Source organism: Suricata suricatta, chromosome 10 (genome assembly GCF_006229205.1).
Source record: "Suricata suricatta isolate VVHF042 chromosome 10, meerkat_22Aug2017_6uvM2_HiC, whole genome shotgun sequence".
Lineage (NCBI taxonomy): Eukaryota > Metazoa > Chordata > Mammalia > Carnivora > Herpestidae > Suricata > Suricata suricatta.
The window spans coordinates 50453578-50477200 of NC_043709.1; the positions used below are offsets into that span (position 1 = coordinate 50453578).

At 41.1% G+C, this 23623-nt stretch overlaps 1 protein-coding gene and 1 pseudogene across 4 annotated transcripts in view; one reads left to right on the forward strand and one right to left on the reverse strand.

The window, feature by feature from the left end:
• The window catches only part of SRGAP1 (SLIT-ROBO Rho GTPase activating protein 1), a 279336-nt gene that overhangs the window by 94447 nt on the left and 161266 nt on the right, over positions 1 to 23623 (reverse strand). For all 4 annotated transcript variants that reach the window (XM_029954129.1, XM_029954128.1, XM_029954130.1 and 1 more), the window contains one exon: positions 21637 to 21699. In XM_029954129.1, coding sequence (XP_029809989.1) covers positions 21637 to 21699 — 63 coding nt within the window. The remainder of the gene's footprint in view (positions 1 to 21636; positions 21700 to 23623) is intronic.
• On the forward strand, positions 14901 to 20282 carry LOC115303917 (annotated as a pseudogene).

A 23623-nucleotide genomic window follows, 5' to 3' on the forward strand; every position in this document is an offset into this window, starting at 1 on the left:
GCTGACAAAAAAGAGGCCAAATGTGGGGCTCAAATTCATGAACTGTGACATCATGACCTGAGCCAAAGTTGGATGCTCAACCAACTGAGCCAATCTTCCTTCTAAGAGTTTAAATTTTTGGAGATTAAAAAATGGGCCTTGGAGATTCCAATGGACATGGATGAAGGGAGAGGACACTCAAGCTGGAAGGACAGTACTAGCACAGGCATGTGGGTTAACGGTAAAGGTATGTAGGTAAGGTGCACATAAGCAGACTATGACTTCAAGAAGGAAGGGCTTGAAAAGTGGATGGTTGGGTAAGGGAGCCAGAAGATAACAATGTAGAAGCCGTCACAGGCCAGGTCAGGAGAGCCTTGAAACCTCAACCAAAAATGTGCTCTATAGGAGTTCATGTTCCACAGAGCTGTAAATAGTATGATCAAAGCGCTATTTTAGCAACAATTTTTATTGTGAAGATATGCAAGATGGTGTTGGGTGTGAAGTAACCTCATTTAGCATAAAACAGGAGGAATGGAAAGAAAAAGAACCTAAAATAATAGTTACAGAGCCTTTTCTCCCTTCTCACTCTCTCTGACTTTTCCTCAAACTTGTCATGTCTCCCTCCACCATGGAGGACCTCTCAGTGTGGTCAAAGCACCAGCTCAAGTACCACTGTGTACACTGTGCTGAGTCAGTCACTTAAAGCTCCCTCCTCAGAATGTGCGCTTTCCTGCCTCTATGGTTTCCTTCCAAGCCAGTCCCACTGCCTGCCAAATCCTCCCCCTGAGCACCTTGCACCTGCCATGTCCCCCCTCTAAATATGTGGCATCTGCCATGTCCTCCCCTTAAGCACCTTGCACTTGCCAGGTTCTCCCAAGCACCCTGACCTAACATTCTGACTCATCCTTCAAGGCAAGCTCAGATCTCACCTACTGCCATGGCAATCTTCTTTTCCCAATAGTCAGGACCTTCTTATTGAGAGCACTTCCTACTCTCTGCCATGTGTCACAGGTATCTGTGTACCATCCAGTCTCATGGACCTAATTTTAGCTAGGGCACCAACAGTATCTTAGGCACTTTCAGATTCTTAATATTGCCTTTATACAGTGGGAGTAAAACAAGCATTTGGCGAGAAACAAATGAAGGGCAGAAAGCCATTTTATAATCAGCTTGTCCATTCATTTGTTTACTTAACAAATATTTACTAAATACCTAGTATGTGCCTGGCATTATTCTTCTCTGTCTCTGGCATCCAAAATACTACTGCGAATAAAATCCCCTGGACTGGACTAATGAGATGACAAATAGCTCTAAATCACTGTGAAATATAGTGAGCATTTGGGGTTCATAGCCCTTAAGAAAAGGCAGGTGTGGTGGCTCGGTGAGAGGAAATGAAAAGTAGTATGTTAGTGACAATATTTCCTACTTCCATACATAGCCTGCTGGCTTACTAAATTCATCAATTACAAATGAATGATTAGTAGTTTCTCTTCTGAGAAACTACATTTTTGGAGTTTCCTTAATCGTAGACATCCTAAGATAGAGGTCTCTTTTCTACAATCAATACGTAGGAAGGCTCTAATGGAGTGCCAGGCCAACAAAACCACCAAGGTAGGGCCACAGCCTTGGAAGCCCATTCCTGGTGTTTCCCGGCAAGTTCTTGAGTTAACTGGGAGTGAGGGACCCCCAGGCCACCCTGTGCGGAGCCCTAGCTGCTGTGCTGCAAGGAATCTGGCCCTTCTAGGGGGCTACACAGCCTCAGTCAAGGTTATGGCCTCTGCCTGGACAAGCTATGTCTCTGGGGGCTTATTTTAGACAGGGGTAGTGGGCAGAAGTACCTTTAAGAGAGCAGGCATTAGCACTGCATGCCCAGATCCTTCCACCTGCAACCCCAAACCCTCTTGCTCTTGAAAATACTGAGCCAGCCTGGTACTGAAGAGTCTCTGGAGCCAGGCCCCATTGGATCTGAGTTCCAGTGCTACCACTTACTAGCCAGCAAATTTTTTAACTTTCTTGGACCCTAGTTCCCCTGAGGTAAAATGAAGATTAAATGATAGAATGCAGGAAGCACATAACAGAGGGGATAGGTTTTTGGTTTTGTTTTGCTTTCTTTTTAATATTTATTTTGGGGGAGAATGTAAGCAGGGGAGAGGCAGATAGAGGGAGACAGGCTGACAGCAGCAAGCCCAACGTGGGCTAGTACTCATGAACCGTAAGATCATGACCTAAGCTAAAGTCAGACGCTCAACAGACTGAGCCACCCAGGTGCCCCAGAGTGGACAGTTTTCATTCCTGACAGTCCCTAGAGCTTGACATAGAAGGGAGTGTGCAGGCTCTGGTGCCAGCTAACCTTGCTGCATAGTCAGGCTCTAGGCAAAGAGATACAGGCTATGGCCTCCCAAAGGCAAAGTAGACCAGATGGAGGGCTTTCCTGGTATTTCACGTTGAGACCTAGGCTAATCAAGACCTCTTAAAAACTAATATACCAGTAAAGAATGCCTAGGAGTTGCCTGCATAGAGACTTACATCATAACACTCACGACGTGAATTCATACTTTGAAAAGGCTTCTAACATTCCTGTAATGTACATTCCATAATTAGCACCCTTTCAACATATGCTGACAGCTACTATAAAATTGAGTGGCTATTAGCCCAGATCTCAGGAAGCAAAGTATATTGATCTCCATTTATTAATCCTCTGAACAGTTACTGAGTATCATAAGCCAGGCACTGTGCTAGGCTCTCAGACCAGAGATGACAGACACCATCCCTACTCAGCGGGAAAACAAAAAGCAAGGCGACTCTTACAGTAAGTCAAACAGAAGGTGGGGAAGACAAAGTTGTGACTACAGGATAGGCGAATGACATAGGGGGAGAAAAATTCCTAGGCATCTTTTGTCCATATCCATACATATCTATAAGAAATGTTTATTTTTCTACTTTTGTACAACATATAGCAAATAAACAGTAAGGAACAGGACACAGGAAAAAAGAGCCAACTACTCTGGGGATTGAGAGAATAGAGGAACATGTTAAACAACAGTGGGAGCTGCAATCAGCAAAATGCAGACTCTGGAAAACCCTAAAGGATTAAAAATCCAGCTTAACAAAAACATTTCAAGGAAAAAAAAAGAGAAAGATAGGGTCCCTATACTCTACAGGGACAGCCTTGAAGGTAAAGGTGATCTAAAGGTCTTTCTCTACCCACCAATTGCAAAGCAGAGATATTACTTCAGCCCTGATATAAACAAACTTTTTAAAATATAGATTTCTATGACAACTGGATATCAGAACACTGACTGCATATCTACTGCTATTAAAGAATTTCAGTTTTTTCTCTATATTTAATTCTCTTATGTTTTGTTCCCCTTCCTGTTTTTATATTATTTTTGCTTCCCTTCCCTTAGGTTCATCTGTTCTGTATTTTAAATTCCACACATGAGTGAAGTCCTTCTCTAATTCTGCTTGACATGATACCCTCTAGTTCCATCCATGTTGTGGATGGCAAGATTTCATTCTTTTGACTGCCTCTGTGTGTGTGTGTGTGTGTGTGTGTGCGCGCACACACACACACACACACACACACACACACCTTCTTCATCCATTTATCACTCGATGGACATTGGGGCTCTTTCCATACTTTGGCTATTGTCGATAGTGCTGCTATAAACACTGGGGTGCATGTCTCCCTTTGAATTGGCACTCCTGTATTCTTTGGATAAATACTTTGTAATGCAATAGCTGAGGTCATAGGGCAGTTCTATTTTTAATTTTTTTAGGAACCTCCATACTGTTTTCTAGGGTGGCTGCACCAGTTTGTATTCCCACCTAGGCTTCTTTTTAATCATTAGCTTTCATTTAAGTCTAAGAACTAGTATGAGGAGAAAAGTAGGGGGGTGTACATATTTTATTTGTATCAGTAATGTAAAGATGGGGGTGCCTGGCTGGCTCCACTGGTGAAGCATGAGACTCAATTCTGGGGTCATGAGTTTCAGCCCCACTTTGGGCACATAGTTTACTTAACAACAACAAAAGAGTGTAAAGATAGTTGACGCCAAACCCTTTATATTAATGCTACTCAGTCAATGGCTCTCTCAGTTCTCACTCTCAACCTCTACCTTTCACTTAAGGCCTTTGAGTGACTGCTTGTCGCTTTGTTTTTCAATTTATTTATTTTGAGAGACAAAGAGCATGAGTGGGGGAGGGGCAGAGAGACAGAAGGGAGTGGGGGGAGGGAGGGAGAGGGAGAGGGAGAGAGAATCCCAAGCAGGCTCTGCACTGTCAGCATGAAGCCCAATGTGGGGCTTGAACTCAGGAACCATGAGATCATGACCTGAACCAAAATCAAGAGTCAGACACTGAACTGACTGGACCCTTTGTCTTTGTCACTGTTTTTTTATTCTTATTTGTGGCATTAGGGCTGGAAAAGCTGCTGACCTCTGAGGTACTGAGTAATCTGTAAGATGGTCACGATGATGAACTCTTACAAATCCATCTCCTCTTCCTAGGCTGATATGGCTCTCCACACAGGCCCATGAAAGCAGAATTTACAAAATTCAGTTCTATTTGCAAAATAACATAGGGAGAAATCACTTTGAGACAGAGTATACTGGTAGTTAGAGCTGAGACTCAGAACAGATTGCCCGGGTTTGAATCCTGCTTCTGCACTTACTGTATGATCTTGGGCAAGTAATTTAACCTTTCAGTGCCTAAATTTCCTCAGTATAAAACCAGCAAAACACTCTTACTCACTGCACTCGTAGGGAAGCTGGAAGTATTAAACATGTTTACGTGTGTAAAGAGCACAAAAGTCATGACATACAGTAAGTGCACAGTAAATGCCAGTTACTGATATTTGAAAAAAATCACAGGTTATTTTAATGTTTTTTAAAATTTAGTTCTGAGAGAGAGAGAGAGAGAGAGAGAGAGAGAAAGGGGGGCAGAAAGAGAAGGAGACAAAGAATCTGAAGCAGGCTCCAAGCTCTGAGCTGTCAGCATGGAGCACGATGTGGGGCTCCAACCCATTAACGGTGAGATCAAGACCTGAGCCGAAGTCAAAAGCTAATTGATGGAGCCACCCAGGTGCCCCATCACAGAATATTTTAAAAATAGGTAATTATTTCTCCAGACTGGAAAGATTATAATTTCTGATAGAGGTAAAAGGAAGGAAATTGATGATATTTCTATTTATGTATAGGTTAAGAATTTGGGCAAAGCTTTAGAATGAGCAAATAAATCCAGATCAATATTAAATAGTATGCATGAGATGCTGGGTTTTTTTTGAGAGAGAGAGAGAGAGGGAGAAAGAATGGTCATGTGTGAGGTGGGGAAGGGTGGAGGGAGAAGGAGAGAATCTTAGGCAGGCTCCACACTCCGTGCTCCATGCAGGTCTCAGCTGCACGACCAGGAGATCATGACCTGAGCTGAAATTAAGAGCTGGACACTTAACCGACTGGGCCGCCCCGGAGCTCCAAGAGGCTGTCTTTGTAGGTAGTTTATCAAGGAAAACTTGGGTATGCCGTGGCTCCACTGAAATGAAATCAGCACACCAGTCTGAATTTATCATCAAATTATATTTATAATCCAAACAAATGCTTTAAACAAAAGGCACTGTCTGGGACTCTGGACCCTGCTGGCTAAGGACTGCCAACCAACCAAAAGACAGGACAACAGAAATGCAGAGAATAAACAAACAAACAAAGAAACCAAAACAAAAAAACCCCAGAGAATACGTATATGTAAAGGAAGGAAATATGGCTAATGGAAATGTTAAAAAAAAATAATTCTATTATGTTCAGTGTAATGTTAAAGATTCTGTTTCAGGAGTAATTATAAAGAACACTATTTCAACGAAGAGCTTAGGTCTCTGAAATCCAAAAAATCTGGATTTGGGTCTTAGTTTTGCTACAAGACAGCTTTGTAACCTCAGCCTTTCTGACCCTCAGTGCAAGTCTCATCTATTAGAGATGACAAACCGAGGTCTCCCTACATAACCAAAATTAGGGGGGTGATCAGACTGTGCCTCTCCAACACCTTGATAAGTGTGAAATTAGAGAAAAAGTGCACACTGGAGTCCAAACCATAGAAGGAAAAGTTGAGCCTGTAACTGTAAGGCTTCTTTCCAAAAGGATTTTAATATAACCCTCTAAGGGATATATCTAGGATTTGATGAAGGTCAGAGGAATGATCTAGGATGGCGTTTAGCAGTCTATATGAAAACAGAATCCATACCGTCATTCATGTTTTTGTCTTCTGTTGGAAACTGTTTTCTTTTCTAGCTTCAAGAGCCCATTAGGGGAAGGAGCACTCATGTCTTAGATATCCAGGGGTGTGAGCCCTCAATCCGCCATGCCCCACCAGTGACCTGGTGGCAGGACTGTTCATCTCTGCTGGCCTACAGCTTTCTCACCTTTTATAAAGGGGGTGACTGGACCACATGATCCCCAGGACTTCTCCAAATCTAAAATTCTGTGAGTCCACGATTTCAGGTGTTAACCTTGTGAAACTAAATATCATAAGAATTTATGATTTGAGTGTGTGTGTATGTATATAAAATACTTCTCAGCAGCTGGAGGGATCGATAGTTTTCAGTGTCCAGGTAAACGGCAGACACATTTTAACCAAAAGGAAAAGCCTGTGTTACAAACAAATTATGCTGATTATCTCCTTCTGCTTGTGTTGACTGGAGGGGAGTAGTACACCATGCTCTGCTGAAAATGTAAGATTCCTCCTGTGCTCTGAGGCCGTAAGTCATCTGCTTTGTTGTACAGAAAATATCCAGAAATGAACAATGCCCACATAGTCTAACACACCATTATATTGATGAACCTTATACCATCGTATCTATCACTCTAGTGACTTTAATTAGCTCCCAAGCTGATTCGTGATCAATCATCAAGTGCTCATCAAGGAGGAAATCCTGAGAACTCTTTGATAGGTGCAGGGGTGATACACAGATTTGCCATATGCTTTTATTTTTTATTATAATTTTTAAGTTAAAGCAGAGCATTAGTCATCTTTTTCAAAATGCTAAGATTAACAGTAATTTTAAAGTGGCAATATAAATGATGATTAATTTCACAAGATTTTGCTACTTTAATAAAAATTTTTAATAAAAAATGACAAATTTATCCTAAAGAAGATAAATTATTTTACACCTTATTAAAAGGAAAATGTTCCTATTTGTAACACGAGTGACCTGTATTTATTAATCTTAATCTCTCCTCGCTTTGCTGCGGTAGTCACTAGAGGCGGTTTCTAATTTAAGTCTTTGAGTCACAGACAGGGGTTATCAGTTTTGTCTGTAAACTCTCGATGAACATTCGTATTCAGCAAACATTTCTTGAGCCCCCTACTATGTGCCACAAATAGGCCCTGTCCTACCTGATCCCATTACACTCTATTACTAGAAATCCAATTACATTTTATTCTTTATTGATTGATACCAGCTCATTACTGCCTAAGAGTAATTTTTCATGAGAGCAACTAATGTGGTGTAATATCTTCCCACTTCACAGTTATCAGAGATTTCTAACATGAAATAAATGTCACTTTATTTAAGAAATTCTGATTTTACTACGGATATTTTCCTTTCTTATCTCTCAAGTACTTCATGTGTATGTAGTGGGGTAAAAGGAGGGTGGTAAGGGCAGAGGACTTTCTAGGAAGTCCAACTCTTTATTTTTATATCAATGATTGCTAATGCTCTGGTAATATTCAAGGGCATGGGGTTCCCTGAGCAGGGAATGTGGTTTCACACATCTGTGCTTTACTCACGTGCTAATTGCTTTTTGCAACCCCCTTACTACCCTTCCTTTATCACTAAAAACAGGTGTCATGGTTTCTAGGACGCTCCCAGTGACTCTGGGCTTTGCACAGAGCTGTGAAGACCCGTCTCTCTATCCAGTCCAGCATCCAATGCCATATATGAAAAAACCTCACTAGTCTAGCTCATCGGTGACAGGGCTGCATGCTTGTCATTAATGCATTTCCAGGACCTAAATATTTGTTGAAAGGCCCTACAGAGATGGTTCTATAATAATTTTAGAGTAAAAGGCAACAATGCTTTTAGTGCTTTCCATTTAACGGATTTATAGACCGGAATAGATCTTGAGATCTGGGACAAACGTTGAGTAGCTGCGTTCCATAAATCCTAGGACATTATAGGTCACAGCCCTTCACCACATACTTACTGAGCAGCCTCTGTCTGAAAGAGAGTGTGGTGTTAAGGCAGCCTACTCCACCTCTCACCAGCATTACTGGTTCAACTCAGGCGCCAGAACGCCCGGGGTAAAATCTGTTTTGCCTTTTGGCATGTTTCCTTGCCTCCAACTGGAAATAAGAACAGGGGCACCTGGGTGGCTCAGTTGATTGAGCATTCGACTTTGGCTCAGATCATGAGCTTGCTGCTCCTGAGTTTGAGCCCCAAGTCAGCCTCTGTGCTGACAGCTCAGAGCATGGAGCCTGCTTCGGATTCGGTGTGTCCCTCTCTCTCTGCCCCTCTGTGGCTTGCATTCTGTCTCTGTCTTTCAAAAATAAACATTAAAAACATTTTAACAAAAGAAGGAAATAAGGCTATTGTGGAGACAGAATGAATGAATACATGTCAAGCACCTGCATGGTAACTGACACACCGGGAGTGCTTACTGGATGCTATTACAATTAATGAAACACCCTTCTATCCTTTAAGCCCACAATGGCCTCAGCCTCTCTGAGGCTCACTTGTTTATTCTCCCTCATACCTGAGAGGCTGAGTGCAGAAGGACGGTCTTTGTTTTAAGGATCAAAGAAACAGAGCTGCAAAGAGACTTAATCCTTGCCCAATAAGTCAAAAGAGAAAGTCAGTGATGTAGAAGGTTATTCAGAAAGCCTGGTTTCAAAAGGGGTTTTCATACTGTCTTCAGAGGCACTGAAATACAAGTTCAAATCTCCTAAAAAAAAAAAATACCCAAGAGATGGCACCTGGAATACTTATTAACCAGGGCCACCATGAGCGCAGTGGCAGAAGTGAAAAAGGGAAGTTTAAAGTCGTTGGCAGTGATGAGAGGGAAAGCAGATGTAAAATAAAAGGCCAAAGAATTTACCAGCATTTCAAAGTCTCCTGAAATATTAAATACTTAATTCTTTTCAGGAAAATGTTTCACATGTCTTCAACATCGAAAAAGGACTTCAGCTGCTTCCATTTTGACCTCAAACTTACTAGCTGGGTTCTTTCCAGCCAGTCTCTTGGCTCAGGGAGAAGACCCCAAGTGCAAAGCACCCCCTGATGGGAAGTGACATCACCTCCTCAAGCAATAAGGGCTGCCCTGAGGCAGCAAGGCCCCACCCATGACTGACTCCAAGACAAGGGTGGATTTGACCCTCACTGCCTGCTGCATATACCCACCCACCTTTGCCCCACAGTTTCCTTATATAAACCTTATATAAAAGTTGGGCACTTTGGCTTTGAGATGCCAGTCTGCCATCTTCCAGGTGTTGGCCTCACTGAAATAAATTCCTTTCTTGTTTCACCACCTCTCAGTTTGTCTTTTGATTTTGTCACGGGCAAGTGGCTGAACCTGGTCTGCGTGGGTCCCCCAGAGCCGATGCTCTTACACCCCAGCACTGTGGCTACAACGTTATATGTGTGTGTGTTCGACATTGAAGTTATAAGGTTAGGATGTGAAATATTTAAACTGAGGACACAAGACACTTGGAATCATAAAAGGAAAGCCCTACAATCTTTAGAATTCCAGCATCAACTAAAATGGAAAGACTGATGTAGAATCCTCTTCTTTCAATAAAATATGGGTTAGAATTTGACAAATACCCCGTGCCTCCAACCTAATATGTACTTCTCATTGCATTTATTAAAAAGAAAAAAGGAAATGGGGGGGGGAGAACAAAGAAGGAAGGTGAGAAGCCTTAATCTGTGCAAGGAAGCTTTTTGACTTTTCAAGCAATTATGACTAGGGGCCTCATCATTTTTTGCTGCCCTACATTCATGACAATGTTGTCTTGAAATCCACCAACTCCTGACTTGTCTCTTCTCTCTAGATGCGGCTCCAGAAGGAAATTTTATGAATGTGCCTTGTGTTCATCCTAATTGTATGGATGGCTCCCATTGTTCCTTCTGCCTCCCAAACCATCCCCACTCACTCTCCATCTCTCCTAGTACTGGAATCCTGTCCATTTTCACTTTCTCCTCTCCACAGTTTTATCAGTCCTCAATGCATCTTAGGTCCTCTCTGGAGGTCCAAACCCTCAGCTCAACCTCAGCTGAGACATAATGGTCTATCTCAGGTTATAATCACCAATAAAAAAGGGATTACAGCGGTGAGCTAAGCAAATAGGCTCTGCCTGAGGCGAGACTTCCTTGGTAGTGTGACCTCCGGCAAGATATGAACCTCTCTGTGCCTCACCTACCCAGGAGGCTGTTGAGAGAATTTAAAAAGCTAATTACATAAAGTACTTATAGTAGTACCTGAAAAAAGTTAGCTGTTATTATGTCCTGGTTAAGCTTTAATCTGCTAGCCTGAGTGGGTACTCTCCCTTGAAGCTGCCAACACAGGAAACTTTTTACTAATTTGAATTAAAATAAAACCTGGGTTTCAGTTCTGACCCGGAACTTCAGTTAATCACTTAATCTGAGTCTCTGTAATAGTCTCCTTAAATTAGGTTAATTTGATTATTTCTAAAGGCCCATTCTATACTTGAATTCTACAGTCTACAATTCAACAATCAGCCTACAATAAGATTAAATTAAGGCAATCATGTGAGTTGGAAAATCATGTGTTAAGATATGTTGAAATGGATACAATTGATTTAGAGCTTGGTTTCTGTCACATGATTTGAAAAATTCTTTTAGTGTTTATTTTTGAGAGACAGAGAGACAGAGAGAGAGAGAGAGAGAGAAATAGAGAGCACTAGCAGACAAGAGACAGAGAAAGAAGGAGACACAGAAGCTGAAGCAGGCTCCAGACTGAGCGGTCAGCACAGAGCTGGATGTGGGGCTCGAACTCACAAACTGTGAGATCATGCTCTGAGTCAAAGTCAGAGACTTACTGAGCCACCCAGGTGTCCTTGTCACATGATTTTTACATTTTTACTCGTGAACATTTCTGGTCCATTTGGAGACAAGAAATCCAAGCAAAATGTCCCTAATTTACTCTATGTATATGGGTGTTGTTTCTATACATTTGGGCTTGAAAAACAATGGAAAACAAAGCTAAATACGTTAATTACCCAATAAAAACAAAAAGTCTGATTAAGATGTTACTAAAGCATTGTAATTGCTTAAAAGTCATAATACTGTATTTCAGAATATAAGAGTTTGAATAAAACACTCTTTGAGAAGGATTCTCAGTATAACACATTCTTTTTTAAATTTTTAAAAATGTTTTTACTTTATTTTTCAGCGAGTGAGAGATGGAGCATGAGCAGGGGAGGGGCAGAGAGAGGGAGATACAGAATCCAAAGCAGGCTCCAGGTTCCAGCTGTCAGCACAGAGCCCGATGCGGGGCTGGAACCCACAAACTGAAAGATCAAGACCTGAGCCAAAGTCAGCGCTTAACCAACTGAGCCACCCAGGTGCCCTGGTGTAACACATTCCTTTTTTTTTTTGCCACTTCATATGGCTTACTTCTTTTAGAAGACAGTCTTAATTTGTGGTTCATAAGCACCAAGCATAACTAAATCTCAAATCTCAGAGAGAAAATGAAAATTCCAAGCAGGCGCCTGGGAGCATTTGGCTTCGTTAATTAGCAGGGTGTCCTTAAAGGCATCTACACATAAAGTTCTTATTGAACAGCCGTCCTCAGGGATCCATGCAATGGAAATTTTATTAATCCCAATCATTCTGGGAGGAAAATGAAGCAAGGCTAAATTAGCTAACTTGGCCTCCAAAGTCAATCTGTGTCAACCCCAAGATTAGAATGCAGAAGCTGGCAGAAAGTCATTTCGATCCCAACACCCCTCTTTCCTTCCATTGAAGTGTCTATTAATGATGCCAGGAGAAGGATGTATGCACACACTTTGTCAACCCAAGATCTCTAAATAGAGATCTTGCTTTTAAAAAAGTGTTCCAGGTCGCATCACAAAGAATGTGGTGTTTCCCAAGGGTTTTCAAATTTGGGGCTTTTTACGTATCTTTTCTGCCTTATTTCTCTTTGTTCAGGGTTTTGTTTGGAGACCCACACCTCCTCGTAGTCCGTCTCGAAGGAATGAATTTTCATTTTCACTACAGGGATATATATTTCAAATACTCAAAATGCCTTCAAGCTAAAATAAATACTTAGCCAATAAATAAATACATAAATAAATAAATTTTAAAAAGCCCTTTCTGAGGCTCAGAGAAAAATCTTCTGATTTGTGGTGGCAAATATCTTGGGCTTTCTTGGAATGACTTTTCAACCTTGCCTTGGGCATGTTTCTTTGTTACAGAAGAATGCATTAGCTCCTGGTTCTTGGGAGGCTCACAGGTGGGCCAGGAAAGCTTTCCTCAGCAGTCCTTTGAGGTGGAGTTTTCAAGGAAGGGCTTGAAATAATAAACAGTGTCTTCCCTCTTATTGCCTCTAAAAATAATTAGTTTTGTATTTTAATATTTTAAAGAGATAAGTGGTTCAAAGATTTGCAAAGGCCAGGGTGGGTATCTGTGTGCACATGCAACCCCATCTTCCAAATCCCACACAAGGTGCTGGGTGGCCTCTGGGTTCCTACCAGCACAGCTTCCATTCTCTACCTAACACTTGTTAGGCAAATCAGAACGACAGTTCGAAGGAAGGAAGAAACAAAGGCGAATGGAGTACCCACTAAGGAATACTTAGCAGTAATCACTGTGTATGAACACACAGCTGAACAGGTGGTGTTGACACTTATAACATTAAAGCTCAATGAAAGATTAGATCTTAAAGAGGCACCCCCAATGAACATATCCCAACATTAAAGTTTAAGGTACAAAAGCCTTTTGGGTTTCCCATTCTGTAATCCATATGGACCGTCTGGAAAGCTCCCGTGAGTTTTTACCAGTGTCCATGAGAGCCTGCAGTGTGACTTGTACCTATGAGTTTTATCTACAAGATCACATTCTGCCCTTCCTTCCCTGACCTGCTCTGTACATCCTTCCCTAAGGCAGCTGTCAGGAGGGGAATTGATGAGCCCTGGGGACTGAAGCTGGGTTTAGATTTTGGAGCTTCATTAACTGTGTGATCCTGAGCTAATCATTCTGGGCCTCAGTTACCATTTGCTACCCTGGGATTAGGAATACCTGCCTCACAGGGCTGCCGTAAGAAATGAGTGGGATAATGGGCTTGCCTCATAAGAAGGGTTGGATAAATCTTCATTTTCTCAGTTCTGGCCTCATGTTAATGAACCTGAGGATGGATTACCTCTTGACTCTGGCTAGCCATGTGCGTCACTGATGTATAGGGAGCATGATAATCAATTACACATAAATAACAATCAATTTCATGTGGACTTATCATGACTGTGTTCATCTTTGTTAGAATTTGCTCACTGAGGATGGTAGTAAGCTCTTTCTTTTTTAAAATGCTAAGTATAATGCTGCCAAGTAAAGAGATACTAATATAGGACAGAAAACTGCAGCATAACCTTTTGAGAATTTGGTATTAGCGGTCAGGATTACCACTTTACCCCCTGTTTTATGGGGAGTCCTTACCAGACTGACACTGTTTTGAGTGCTCCCCCTGACTCTCTGGGTCACCATCATTCTGTATTTGCATTTCTGCCTCCCCACTAACCCAATGGCAGCCTGTTCACATCTACTATTGGTTTTCTTAGTGGAAGTTACCCTCCTTTTTCTTTTTTTCTAAAAGTAATATATATTTATTATAAGGAAAAACCATACATATGCATATATATATCTGTAAAAACCATCTCTAATTACTGTTGCTATCATTCCCCATCTCCACATTTACTCTGAGAGGCAGACCATTCTGTCTCCGCCCCTGCTCTACTGATGATGAAGGGGGTGACTCCCCAGCTGACACCAATAAGGAACATTTCTGAAGTGTTTACTATGTTCCAGGTTGTTGTTCGGAATGCCTTATCTGTATCCCAGCCTAACTTTTCCTGTTAGCACTTACACCTGCCATACTATACATTTATTTGTTCACTATTTCTCCTCACCAGAATATAAGTGCCTTGATAGGAAGTTATGTGGCCTGTTTTTATTCTCACCTGTATATCCCCAGTATATCCCAAAGAGCTTGGTACTGTAGTAGGCATTTTATTTTAAGATATTTTCAATGTTTACTTATTTTTGAGAAAGAGAGAGACAAAATCTGAAGCAGGCTCCAGGTTCTGAGCTGTCAGCACAGAGCCCAATGTGGGGCTCAAACCCATGGACCGTGAGATCGTGACCTGAGCCAAAGTCGGACACTTAACCAATTAAGCCACCCAAGCGCCCCATGTAGTAGGCATTTTTAAAACGTTTACTGAATCAGGGTGCCTGGGTGGCTCGGTTGATTAAGCGACCAACTTTGGCTCAGGTCATGATCTCTCAGTTCATGGTTTCTAGCCCTGTGTTGGGCTCTGTGCTGACAGCTCAGAGCCTAGAGCCTGCTTTGTGGATTCTGTCTTCCTGTCTCTCTGCCCCTCCCCTGCTCATTTTTTTTTTAAATTTTTTAATGTTTTATTTATTTTGGATACAGAGAGAGACAGAGTATGAGAAGTGGCAGAGAGAGGAGACACAGAACCAGAAGCAGGCTCCAGGCTCTGAGCTAGCTGTCAGCACAGAGCCTGACACGGAGCTCGAACCCATGAATGTGAGATCTGACCTGAGCCGAAGCCAGATGCTTAACCAAATGAGCCATCCAGGCACCCCGTCCCCTGCTCATTCTTTCTCTCTCTCTTTCAAAAATAAATAAAACATTAAGAAAAAAATTTTTAATGTTTACTGAATAAATCAAGTAGTCTTCGTAACAATGAGGGTGAGCCTCATCCAATCTGGTGACTGCCTGAATACTAAAGGAGGACTGAGAAATAATTTGCTCTTCTTCCTGTCTCCGAGATACAATCATCCTCTTTGGACTTGAACTTGGGCTAGAACTTACACTGTCGTCGGCTCTTCCTGATTCTGAGGCTTTCAGAGTCAGACTGCAACTCTAGCTTTCTGTCTCATGTTTACAGATCATGGGACTTCTCAGCCTCTGTACCGTAAGAGCCAATTCCTTATAATCAATCTTACAATCTCTCTTTTTCTCTCTAAATCTTCTATTGGTTCTTTCTCTGAAGAACTCATGCTAATACAGATGCCCGGATTGACTAAGTGAGCTTATATTCAAATGTATGTTTGCTGACTGCTGGTCCAATCCACTTTTGCTTTGTTCTAGCACAGTCTTCTCCGTGCTTTTATAACCTGCTTTAGTTCTCTTTCAAATGTGAAATGCAAAAAGAAGTTAATTAGTGGATTACACTCAGGGAGTCTGAAGATCTTGGTTCACCTTTCTACTTTTTAGCCTATTGAGTCCATCTGCTAGATCATTTAAATTAACACTTCTAGCCTAGGGTGGCTCGACAGGTTAAGCATCCGACTTCGGCTCAGGTCATGATCTCACGGTTTGTGTGTTCGAGCCGCCCATCAGGCTCTGTGCCAACAGCTCATAGTCTGGAGCCTGCTTCAGATTGATTCTGTGTCTCCCTCTCTCTCTGCCCCTTCCCTGCTCATGCTTTGTCTCTCTCTCTCTCAAAAATAAATGTTAAAAAAAATTTTTTTTAAATTAACACTTCTAAGAAGTACAGGTTGCCATTGAGGCACATGTTCAATTTTTTACCTATGGTTTTGTTGAAGCAACATTAATGTCACTGACTCTAAAAGTACAAATGAGCAATAATAAACCACTTAAGTGCTGTGTGTTGTTAGAGAGGCATTAACATTTAGAGATCTTTGTTAGAAAATGGTTGCCCCCAAACTGCAGTAATAGAGATAAAATGAGAGGAAAGGCAAGACCTGGACTGGACATTCCACTCCATTACTTATTGTGCAACCTGGGCCAAGCTTCTCTGAGCCTTAGTTTCCTTATCTGTAAAAATGGGGAAAATGATAGTAATGACCTCAGACAGATACAATGAGGATCACATGACTTACTGCAAGTAATGTGCTTATTAGCACAGTAACCAGCACATACACACTGAGCATGCAGTAAAGGTTAGCTACTCTGACGGGCATGGCTAGTTACCTATAAATCTCTCTTCTCCCTCTCTCAAAGAAACAGACTCCCCAATCTGTAACTGGTGAGCAATGAGCGGGCGCCTACAAGACTGTAACTCCCTGACTTCCCTACAGCCTGCTGGAATCTTAGTCTACGTTCTGGCCAATGAAACGTCACATGAAAATTTGACATGGGGCTTTCATTAAGTCTCATTAAGAGACAGGAAGCCTGCCCTTTTTTCCTTTCTGCATTCTGTTGGGGTTTCCTTTCTCCATTTCAGGAATACCTATATAATGGCTGGGGCTCTAGCAACTACTGTACATATAAGGACAAAGGTTACAATTAGATTTCTGAGACGGTTAGGAGAAGCCTGATTCTTGGATGGCTTTATGTAATCTCCACACCAACAGTGGGCTGTCAACCTCAGGACAGACTTCTTTCATGTGAGAGAGATTATAAACTTCTATTTTGCTTACACCATTGTTTTGAGTTTCTCTGTTCCTCAAGGCCAAACTAATCCTAACTGCTTTGGCTGGCTTTTGTGGTGGTGTAAGAATCCAAATGGAGGCTCAAAACCATTTTGAAGCCATGTTTCTGCAAATAAAGGGAAGGTTGAGGTAAAAATATGGAAAAGGAGATGCATGTCCTCAAAGCCTTTCCTCCCCTTCCCAACAGCCCTCTGTGGCCACCATCCTCTGCCCCTTGCTCAGAAGACCAGGACTTCATGCCTGACACACACAACCTAAACTCAAAGGATCTGAAAAAACACAGTTCACTCTAAGCCATAAATGATCACAAGGCATCTCTTTCTGGGTGTCTGTAATTTTATTTAAGACAAACTCTTCTCTTCTCATGGAACGTTTGGAATAACCAAGGGGTCTCTGGGACAAATATCATTGGGAATCAAGTCCCACATGAGGCTGCTGCTCACCGCTAAGGTTGACTGTAATTTAAAGTGGAGCTGGTATAAGGAAGTTAATGTACTTGTCAAGATATTTTGACTCCCAAGGAGTATCGAGGGATGAAAAAAAGGGAGGAGTGAGTATTTGTCTGAAAAGGCACTTAAATAGCATCAATTTCGTAAGGCTACATATTTTATACCTGTTGCTTCAGTTATCATTATTACACCATCAGTTGTACAAAATTCCATGCACCCTGCAACTCAGAAGGTCATCTGTGCATGACCAGTCAGTCTGACTGCACAAGGACCCTAACCACATCCCCCTCCAACTCCTAGGCCACTGTTCAAACACTCCTCACCTTTTCTTTTTAAATATAAACTGAGTATGTGTAATGAATAGATTTTATCTGAACAAGACAGATATACAAATTCTGTCCAGATACAGTGCAGGAGAGACCAACTATCATCTTCTTTTATAGTAAACACTGTGTGTGTGTGTGTGTGTGTGTGTGTGTGTGTGTGTGTGTTTAAGTAATGTGAAAGTCTTTCCCTATGGAACAAGACCTCTGACCTCTGGTTAAGATAAAAATTTTTCCTAAGAGTTCAAGGTGATCTACAGGCCGCCTAATTAAAACTTCATCTCCTCTGTCCCTTACTTCCTTAACTGACTTTGAGAGGTTAAACGACTCTGACAGGGTCATTCAAACTCCAGCGGCCTTTTATAGAAGCTCCTTCAGGCTTTCAGACTGATAATGATAAGCATTTTGAGGAGTCAGCTTACTTGATTCATCTACAAAGAGTCTGATAAATGTCTAAGTACACCTGACAGGCTGAGCCCAGGAGAAATTTCACTAGACACACCTTTCACTGAGATAAAATTTTCACAACATTCTACTGGTTTTCTTCATATTCAACAATCAAGCTTCTCTTTGCCATTGTTGCTTTGACTAGTACTAGTTTCATACTATAGCCAGCATGCTCTTGTCTATGATGCCATGCCATAGCCAGCATGCTCTTGTCTATGATGCCATGCCATAGCCAGCATGCTCTTGTCTATGATGCCATGACAACCAGCAGACTCTTTTTTTTTTTTTAAGTATTAGAGAATGATTTATATTTCTAGCTAAAACAGTCCAAGCAAAGGGAACCACAAGGAAAGTGCCACGAAGCTCTGATCTTAAAACAGGTCAATGAAAGATGATATAGAATTTCTTCTTTGCACAGCTCAGAGGCATGATGCTCACTTAACTTTTCTTTTTTAAATAGTTTATTGTCAAATTGGTTTCCATACAACACCCAGGGCTCTTCCCCACAAGTGCCCTCCTCTATCACCACCACCTCTTTTCCCCCCTCCCTCTTCCCCTTCAACCCTCAGTTTGTTTTCAGTATTCAATAGTCTCTCAGGTTTTGCATCCCTCTCTCTCCCCAACTCTCTTTCCCTCTTCCCCTCCCCCTGGTCCTCCATTAGGTTTCTCCCGTTCTCCTGTTAGACCTATGCATGCCAACATATGATATCTGTCCTTCTCCGCCTGACTTATTTCACTTAGCATGACACCCTCGAGGTCCATCCACTTTGCTACAAATGGCCAGATTTCATTCTTTCTCATTGCCATGTAGTACTCCATTGTGTATGTATACCACATCTTCTTGATCCACTCATCAGGTGATGGACATTAAGGCTCTTTCCATGATTTGGCTATTGTTGACAGTGCTGCTATGAACATTGGGGTACATGTGCTCCTATGCATCAGCACTTCTCTATCCCTTGGGTAAATCCCTAGTAGTGCTATTGCTGGGTCATAGGGGAGTTCTATGGATAGTTTTTTGAGGAACCTCCACACTGGTTTCCAGAGTGGCTGCACCAGTTTACATTCCCACCAACAGTGCAGGAGGGTGCCCGTCTATCCACACCCTCTCCAACATCTATAGTCTCTTGATGTGTTCATTTTAGCCACTCTGGTGTGAGGTGGTATCTCAGTGTGGTTTTGGTTCTCACTGAACTTTTAAATTATGAATCTAAATTCTAAATACTAAATATAGAAATGGTTGCTAACTTAGGTTATCAGAAATTAACAAAACACACAAAGCATGGGCTAATAAATGGCCTTTAACATCAAAAACTCGCTTTCATTAGGGATTTGTTACAGGATATGACCTTATAAAAAGAGGCTTTTGCAAGCAAAGTTAAAAGTTGCTTAAGGAGGAATGAACAAATAAATATTGTCAATTTAATTCCTAAGTACAAGGGTATGAAACATGCTATTAAAAATACAAATTTATCACACATGTACAAAAAAATTGGAAAGTGAATTTTATAAGACTATTACTCACTTTATAAAAGCTTCGAACTACAGTGCCTTTCAATTAGCAAGTATCAATGGAGCATTAAAAACAATTTACAAAGTTGCATTTCACACACATGGCTTTTTAAGAACAAATGGAATTTGTAAATCAAGAAACCTATATTAAGAATGCTTCAGGTTTGATTTGCCTATAAATAAAAATTCAAATAATCTTGTGCAATAAAAATGCAAATATCTATAGCTAAAGCAAATTAACATTACTCATTTCTCATGTGATTCTCTCTTTTAAAATAAAAACTCATCAAATTCCTCCAGAAGGAATTTTTGTTTAATAATGAACCACCGGACCGGGAGCTCCATGCTCCAACCCCAACCTCCTCACCTAGCTTGGAAGCCAGCGCTGCCAAGATGCCGGCTACCGCTCTTCTCTCGTGGACCCTGAAACCGAACTCATTGCAAACACCACACTGCTGCCTATTAGAGGTCAGTTCAAAGGACCTGCCCCTAGAGAGACAAACCATACAGATACTGTAGATGAAGACATCTGTTACTTCAAGGCCAAGGTGTTTTTCAAGAATGAATGAATAAATGAATGGATGAATGAATGAAGGAATGGAGCTGAGAGAACCTGGATATGTACAATCTCTACATTCCTGAGTTTCTAAAGAAGCTCCAAAAAATGCAACTCCAAAATCTAAGGTGAGAAAGAAATGTATCTGCTGGGAATCACTAATTTCCCCATTCCTGGAGAGCCTGATTTTCCACTTAGTGCAATTTATGCCAAATCTGCAAACAAACAGGAAGATGAGGTGATGAGGGCCTACTTAGAGCAGCTGAGACAAGAGACTGGACTGAGACTTTGTGAGAAAGTTCTGGACCCTCAGCACGCGGTAGACTGGCTTTGGGAAGAGACAGTTTATGAACAAGAGTCTTTCAGGACCTGAAGAGTAAAAGGAGCCTGGGAAGACCCAGTTTTTCCACAGCCTTGGGCAGCATTTTACAGCAAGATGTACACAGTTCTTTTCCTTTACTTGATAAAGTTTTACACAGAAGACAGAAGAGAGCGTGTCTTCACTTGAAGAGCTCTTCATCAAGAATTAAGGTGAGGGAGGCCAGAATGGGTTGCCAAAGGGTGATTTGAAATTTTTTGTGGTATTAAGCTGGTGCTTAATAAGAATAGGTAATAATAAAGAAACTTCTAATATTCCACATCAAAAAAATATGATCATTAAGTATAAAAAATTTTACAGAAACATATGACTAACTCCCACTTGCAACCTCACTGTTTTTTTAAAAAATACATTAGCTTTACATTATTTAATTTCTAATGATTATATGCAGTAACCTGAATAAAATTTAAAATCAAAAAAGCAAATTACTGCCAAGAAGAAAAGCAGATACCTCCCCAAAAGTAATTTTATTTATTTTATTTTTTTGAGAGACAGAGAGAGACAGCGTGAGCAGGGGAGGGTCAAAGAGAGAGAGGGAGACACAGAATCCGAAGCAGGCTCCAGGCTCTGAGCTGTCAGCACAGAGCCCAACACAGGGCTCGAACCTACAAACTGTGAGATCATGACCTGAGCCGAAGCCAGACACTTAACCGACTGAGCCACCCAGGTGCCCCAAAAATAATTTTAATATATTAGGTCATTAACCAAACAATTTAACTGGAATGGGAAAAAAATTAAAGTAACAGAACAAAAGCAACTCTAAATTGCTCAAATCTTGGAATGGCTAATATAAGAATAGTAACAATTTGGGGTGCCTGAGTGGCTCAATCAGTTAAGTGTTCAACTCTTGGTTTGGGGGAAAGTCATGATCTCACGGCTCGTGGGATGGAGCCCAATGTTGGGCTCTGTGCTGACAGCATGGAGCCCGCTGGGGAGTCTCCTTCCCTCTCTCTCTGCACCTCTCCCACTCACACTCATAAGTTCTCTCTCAAAATAAATAAGTGGGCATTAAAAAAAAAGAATGGCAACAATTTAAACCAAAATATTCTAGAATTAAATATATGTATAAACCACATATAATCCAACCAGTTAAAAACATAATTTTACTGGGACACCTAAACTCTAGTTTCTTAAAGTAAGCTAACTGCATGTACATATTTACTTGAGTACAGTCTCAAGTCAAAAGAGGCATAAGAATGTAGTAGTGTGCATCTATCCACTTGGATCCACATTTCAACCAGAGAAACATCCATCAACACCCTAGCGTGGAATGAATTCTAATCAGAGCACTGTTTCTGCAAAGCAAAATTCTCAACCAAGGATTCTTGCAAAAAGAAGAAAGATTATGTGCTTACCGTATAGAGTTCATTAAGAACCTTCATCAAATCTTCATGAAGTTGGAATGCAATCTCTTTGCTCTATAATTAAGAAAAAATTAAGAATATTTAAAAATGTAACAGAAACTTATTTCTAAATTATTTACATCTTAAAAAGTCCATTCACTGAAAATAAAATAATGTATATAATACAACAGAAGGCCAGCATAGACCTAATATAATAAATGCCTTTAGCCAAACTGCCCTTTCTTTTCAATTAAAATATAGTTGACACACAGTGTTACGTTAGTTTCAGGTGTACAGCACAGTGACTCAACATTCCTACAGGTTATGCTGTGCTCATGAGTGTAGCTACCATCTGTCACCTCACAATGCTGTTACAATACCACTGACTAGATTCCATATGTTGTATCTTTCATTCTTTACAACGGATTCATTCAATGACTAGAAGCCTCCATCTCCCATTCCTTCAGCCATTTTGCCCATCCCCCTGCCTGTCTCCCATGTGGCAACTACCAGTTTGTTCTCTGTATTTATGGATCTATTTCTGCTTTGTGTTTGATTGTTTTGCTTTTTAGATTCCAGATATAAGTGAAATTATAAGGTATTCAATGTCTTTCTTTGTCTAACTTAATTCACTTAACATTAACTCATAATACCCTCTTGGTCCATCCATATTGTTGCCAATAGCAAGATCTGATCCTCTTTATGATTTAGTAATATTCCAGCATGCGCATGCATGCTCGCACACGCACACAACACCCCCTCCCCCCACACACACCATCTCATCTTTATCCATTCATCTATCAGTGGACACTTAGGTTGCTTCCATATCTTGGCTACTGTAAATGATGTTACAATAAACACAGAGATGCATATGTCTTCTCAAATGAGTGTTTTCACTTTTTGGGGGTAAATAACCAGGAGTGGGATTACTAGATTATTTAATTCTATTTTTGATTTTTTTAAGATGTTATTTTTAAGTAATCTCTACATCCCACATGGGGCTCGAACTCATGACCCCAAGATCAAGAGTTGCATGTGCCACTGACTGAGTCAGCCAGATGCCCCTCTACTTTTAATATTTTGAGGAACCTCCATATTGTTTTCCTCAGTAGCTACACCAATTAATACTGCATGGCCAGTGCACACTTTCCTCCACGTCCTTGTTAACAGTTGTTATTGTCTTTTTAATTCTAGTTAAATGGCCTTTCTCAGTACTAGATGTGTGCACCAATTGTCACCTCAGGCTGGATGGAGGCAAATAGGTAGAGAGTCTGAATGGCTCTCGCACCATCTAAATCAGGCTTTATCAAGAAGACAGAGAAAAAGTAAGCAGGGTGAAGCATTGTGCTTGCTCAGAAGTTGAGTTGCAAAACTAAAGTCACCAAAAGAGATGAATTCCAGCATCCTATCTCAGTACTGTCACAGAGAAATCTTGCAGTCCCAAAAATTTCTGCTAAGTTAGAATCCAAAACAGAAATTAACTCTCCCTTTCCAAGGTAACTATCTGACTGACCTACAATTTTAATTTTAATAAGGCATTTTTCAGGGGCTCCTGGGTGGCTCAGTTGGTTGAGCGTCCGACTTTGGCTCAGGTCATGTCTCTTGGTTTGTGGGTTCGAGCCCTGCATTGGGCTCTATGGCCAGCTCAGAGCCTGGAGCCTGCTTTGAATTCTGTGTCTCCTTCTCTCTCTGCCCCTCCCCTGCTTGTGCTCTGTCTCTCTCTCAAAAATAAACATAAGAAAGAAAGGAAGGAAGGAAGGAAGGAAACATTTTCAAAGCTGTACAACGGTAAGGTCACTTAGAGTCCATATACCTTAGCTTCTGCATTTATTATTATTATTAAGTTTTTATTTGAATTCTAATTAGTTAACAGTGTAATGTTAGTTTCAGGTGTACAATACACTGATTTATTCAACATTTGCATACATCACTCTGTGCTTATCTGCATTTATTGTTTTCATGATGATAAAAAAGAGTTCTCTTCCACTCAGTTGGTAAA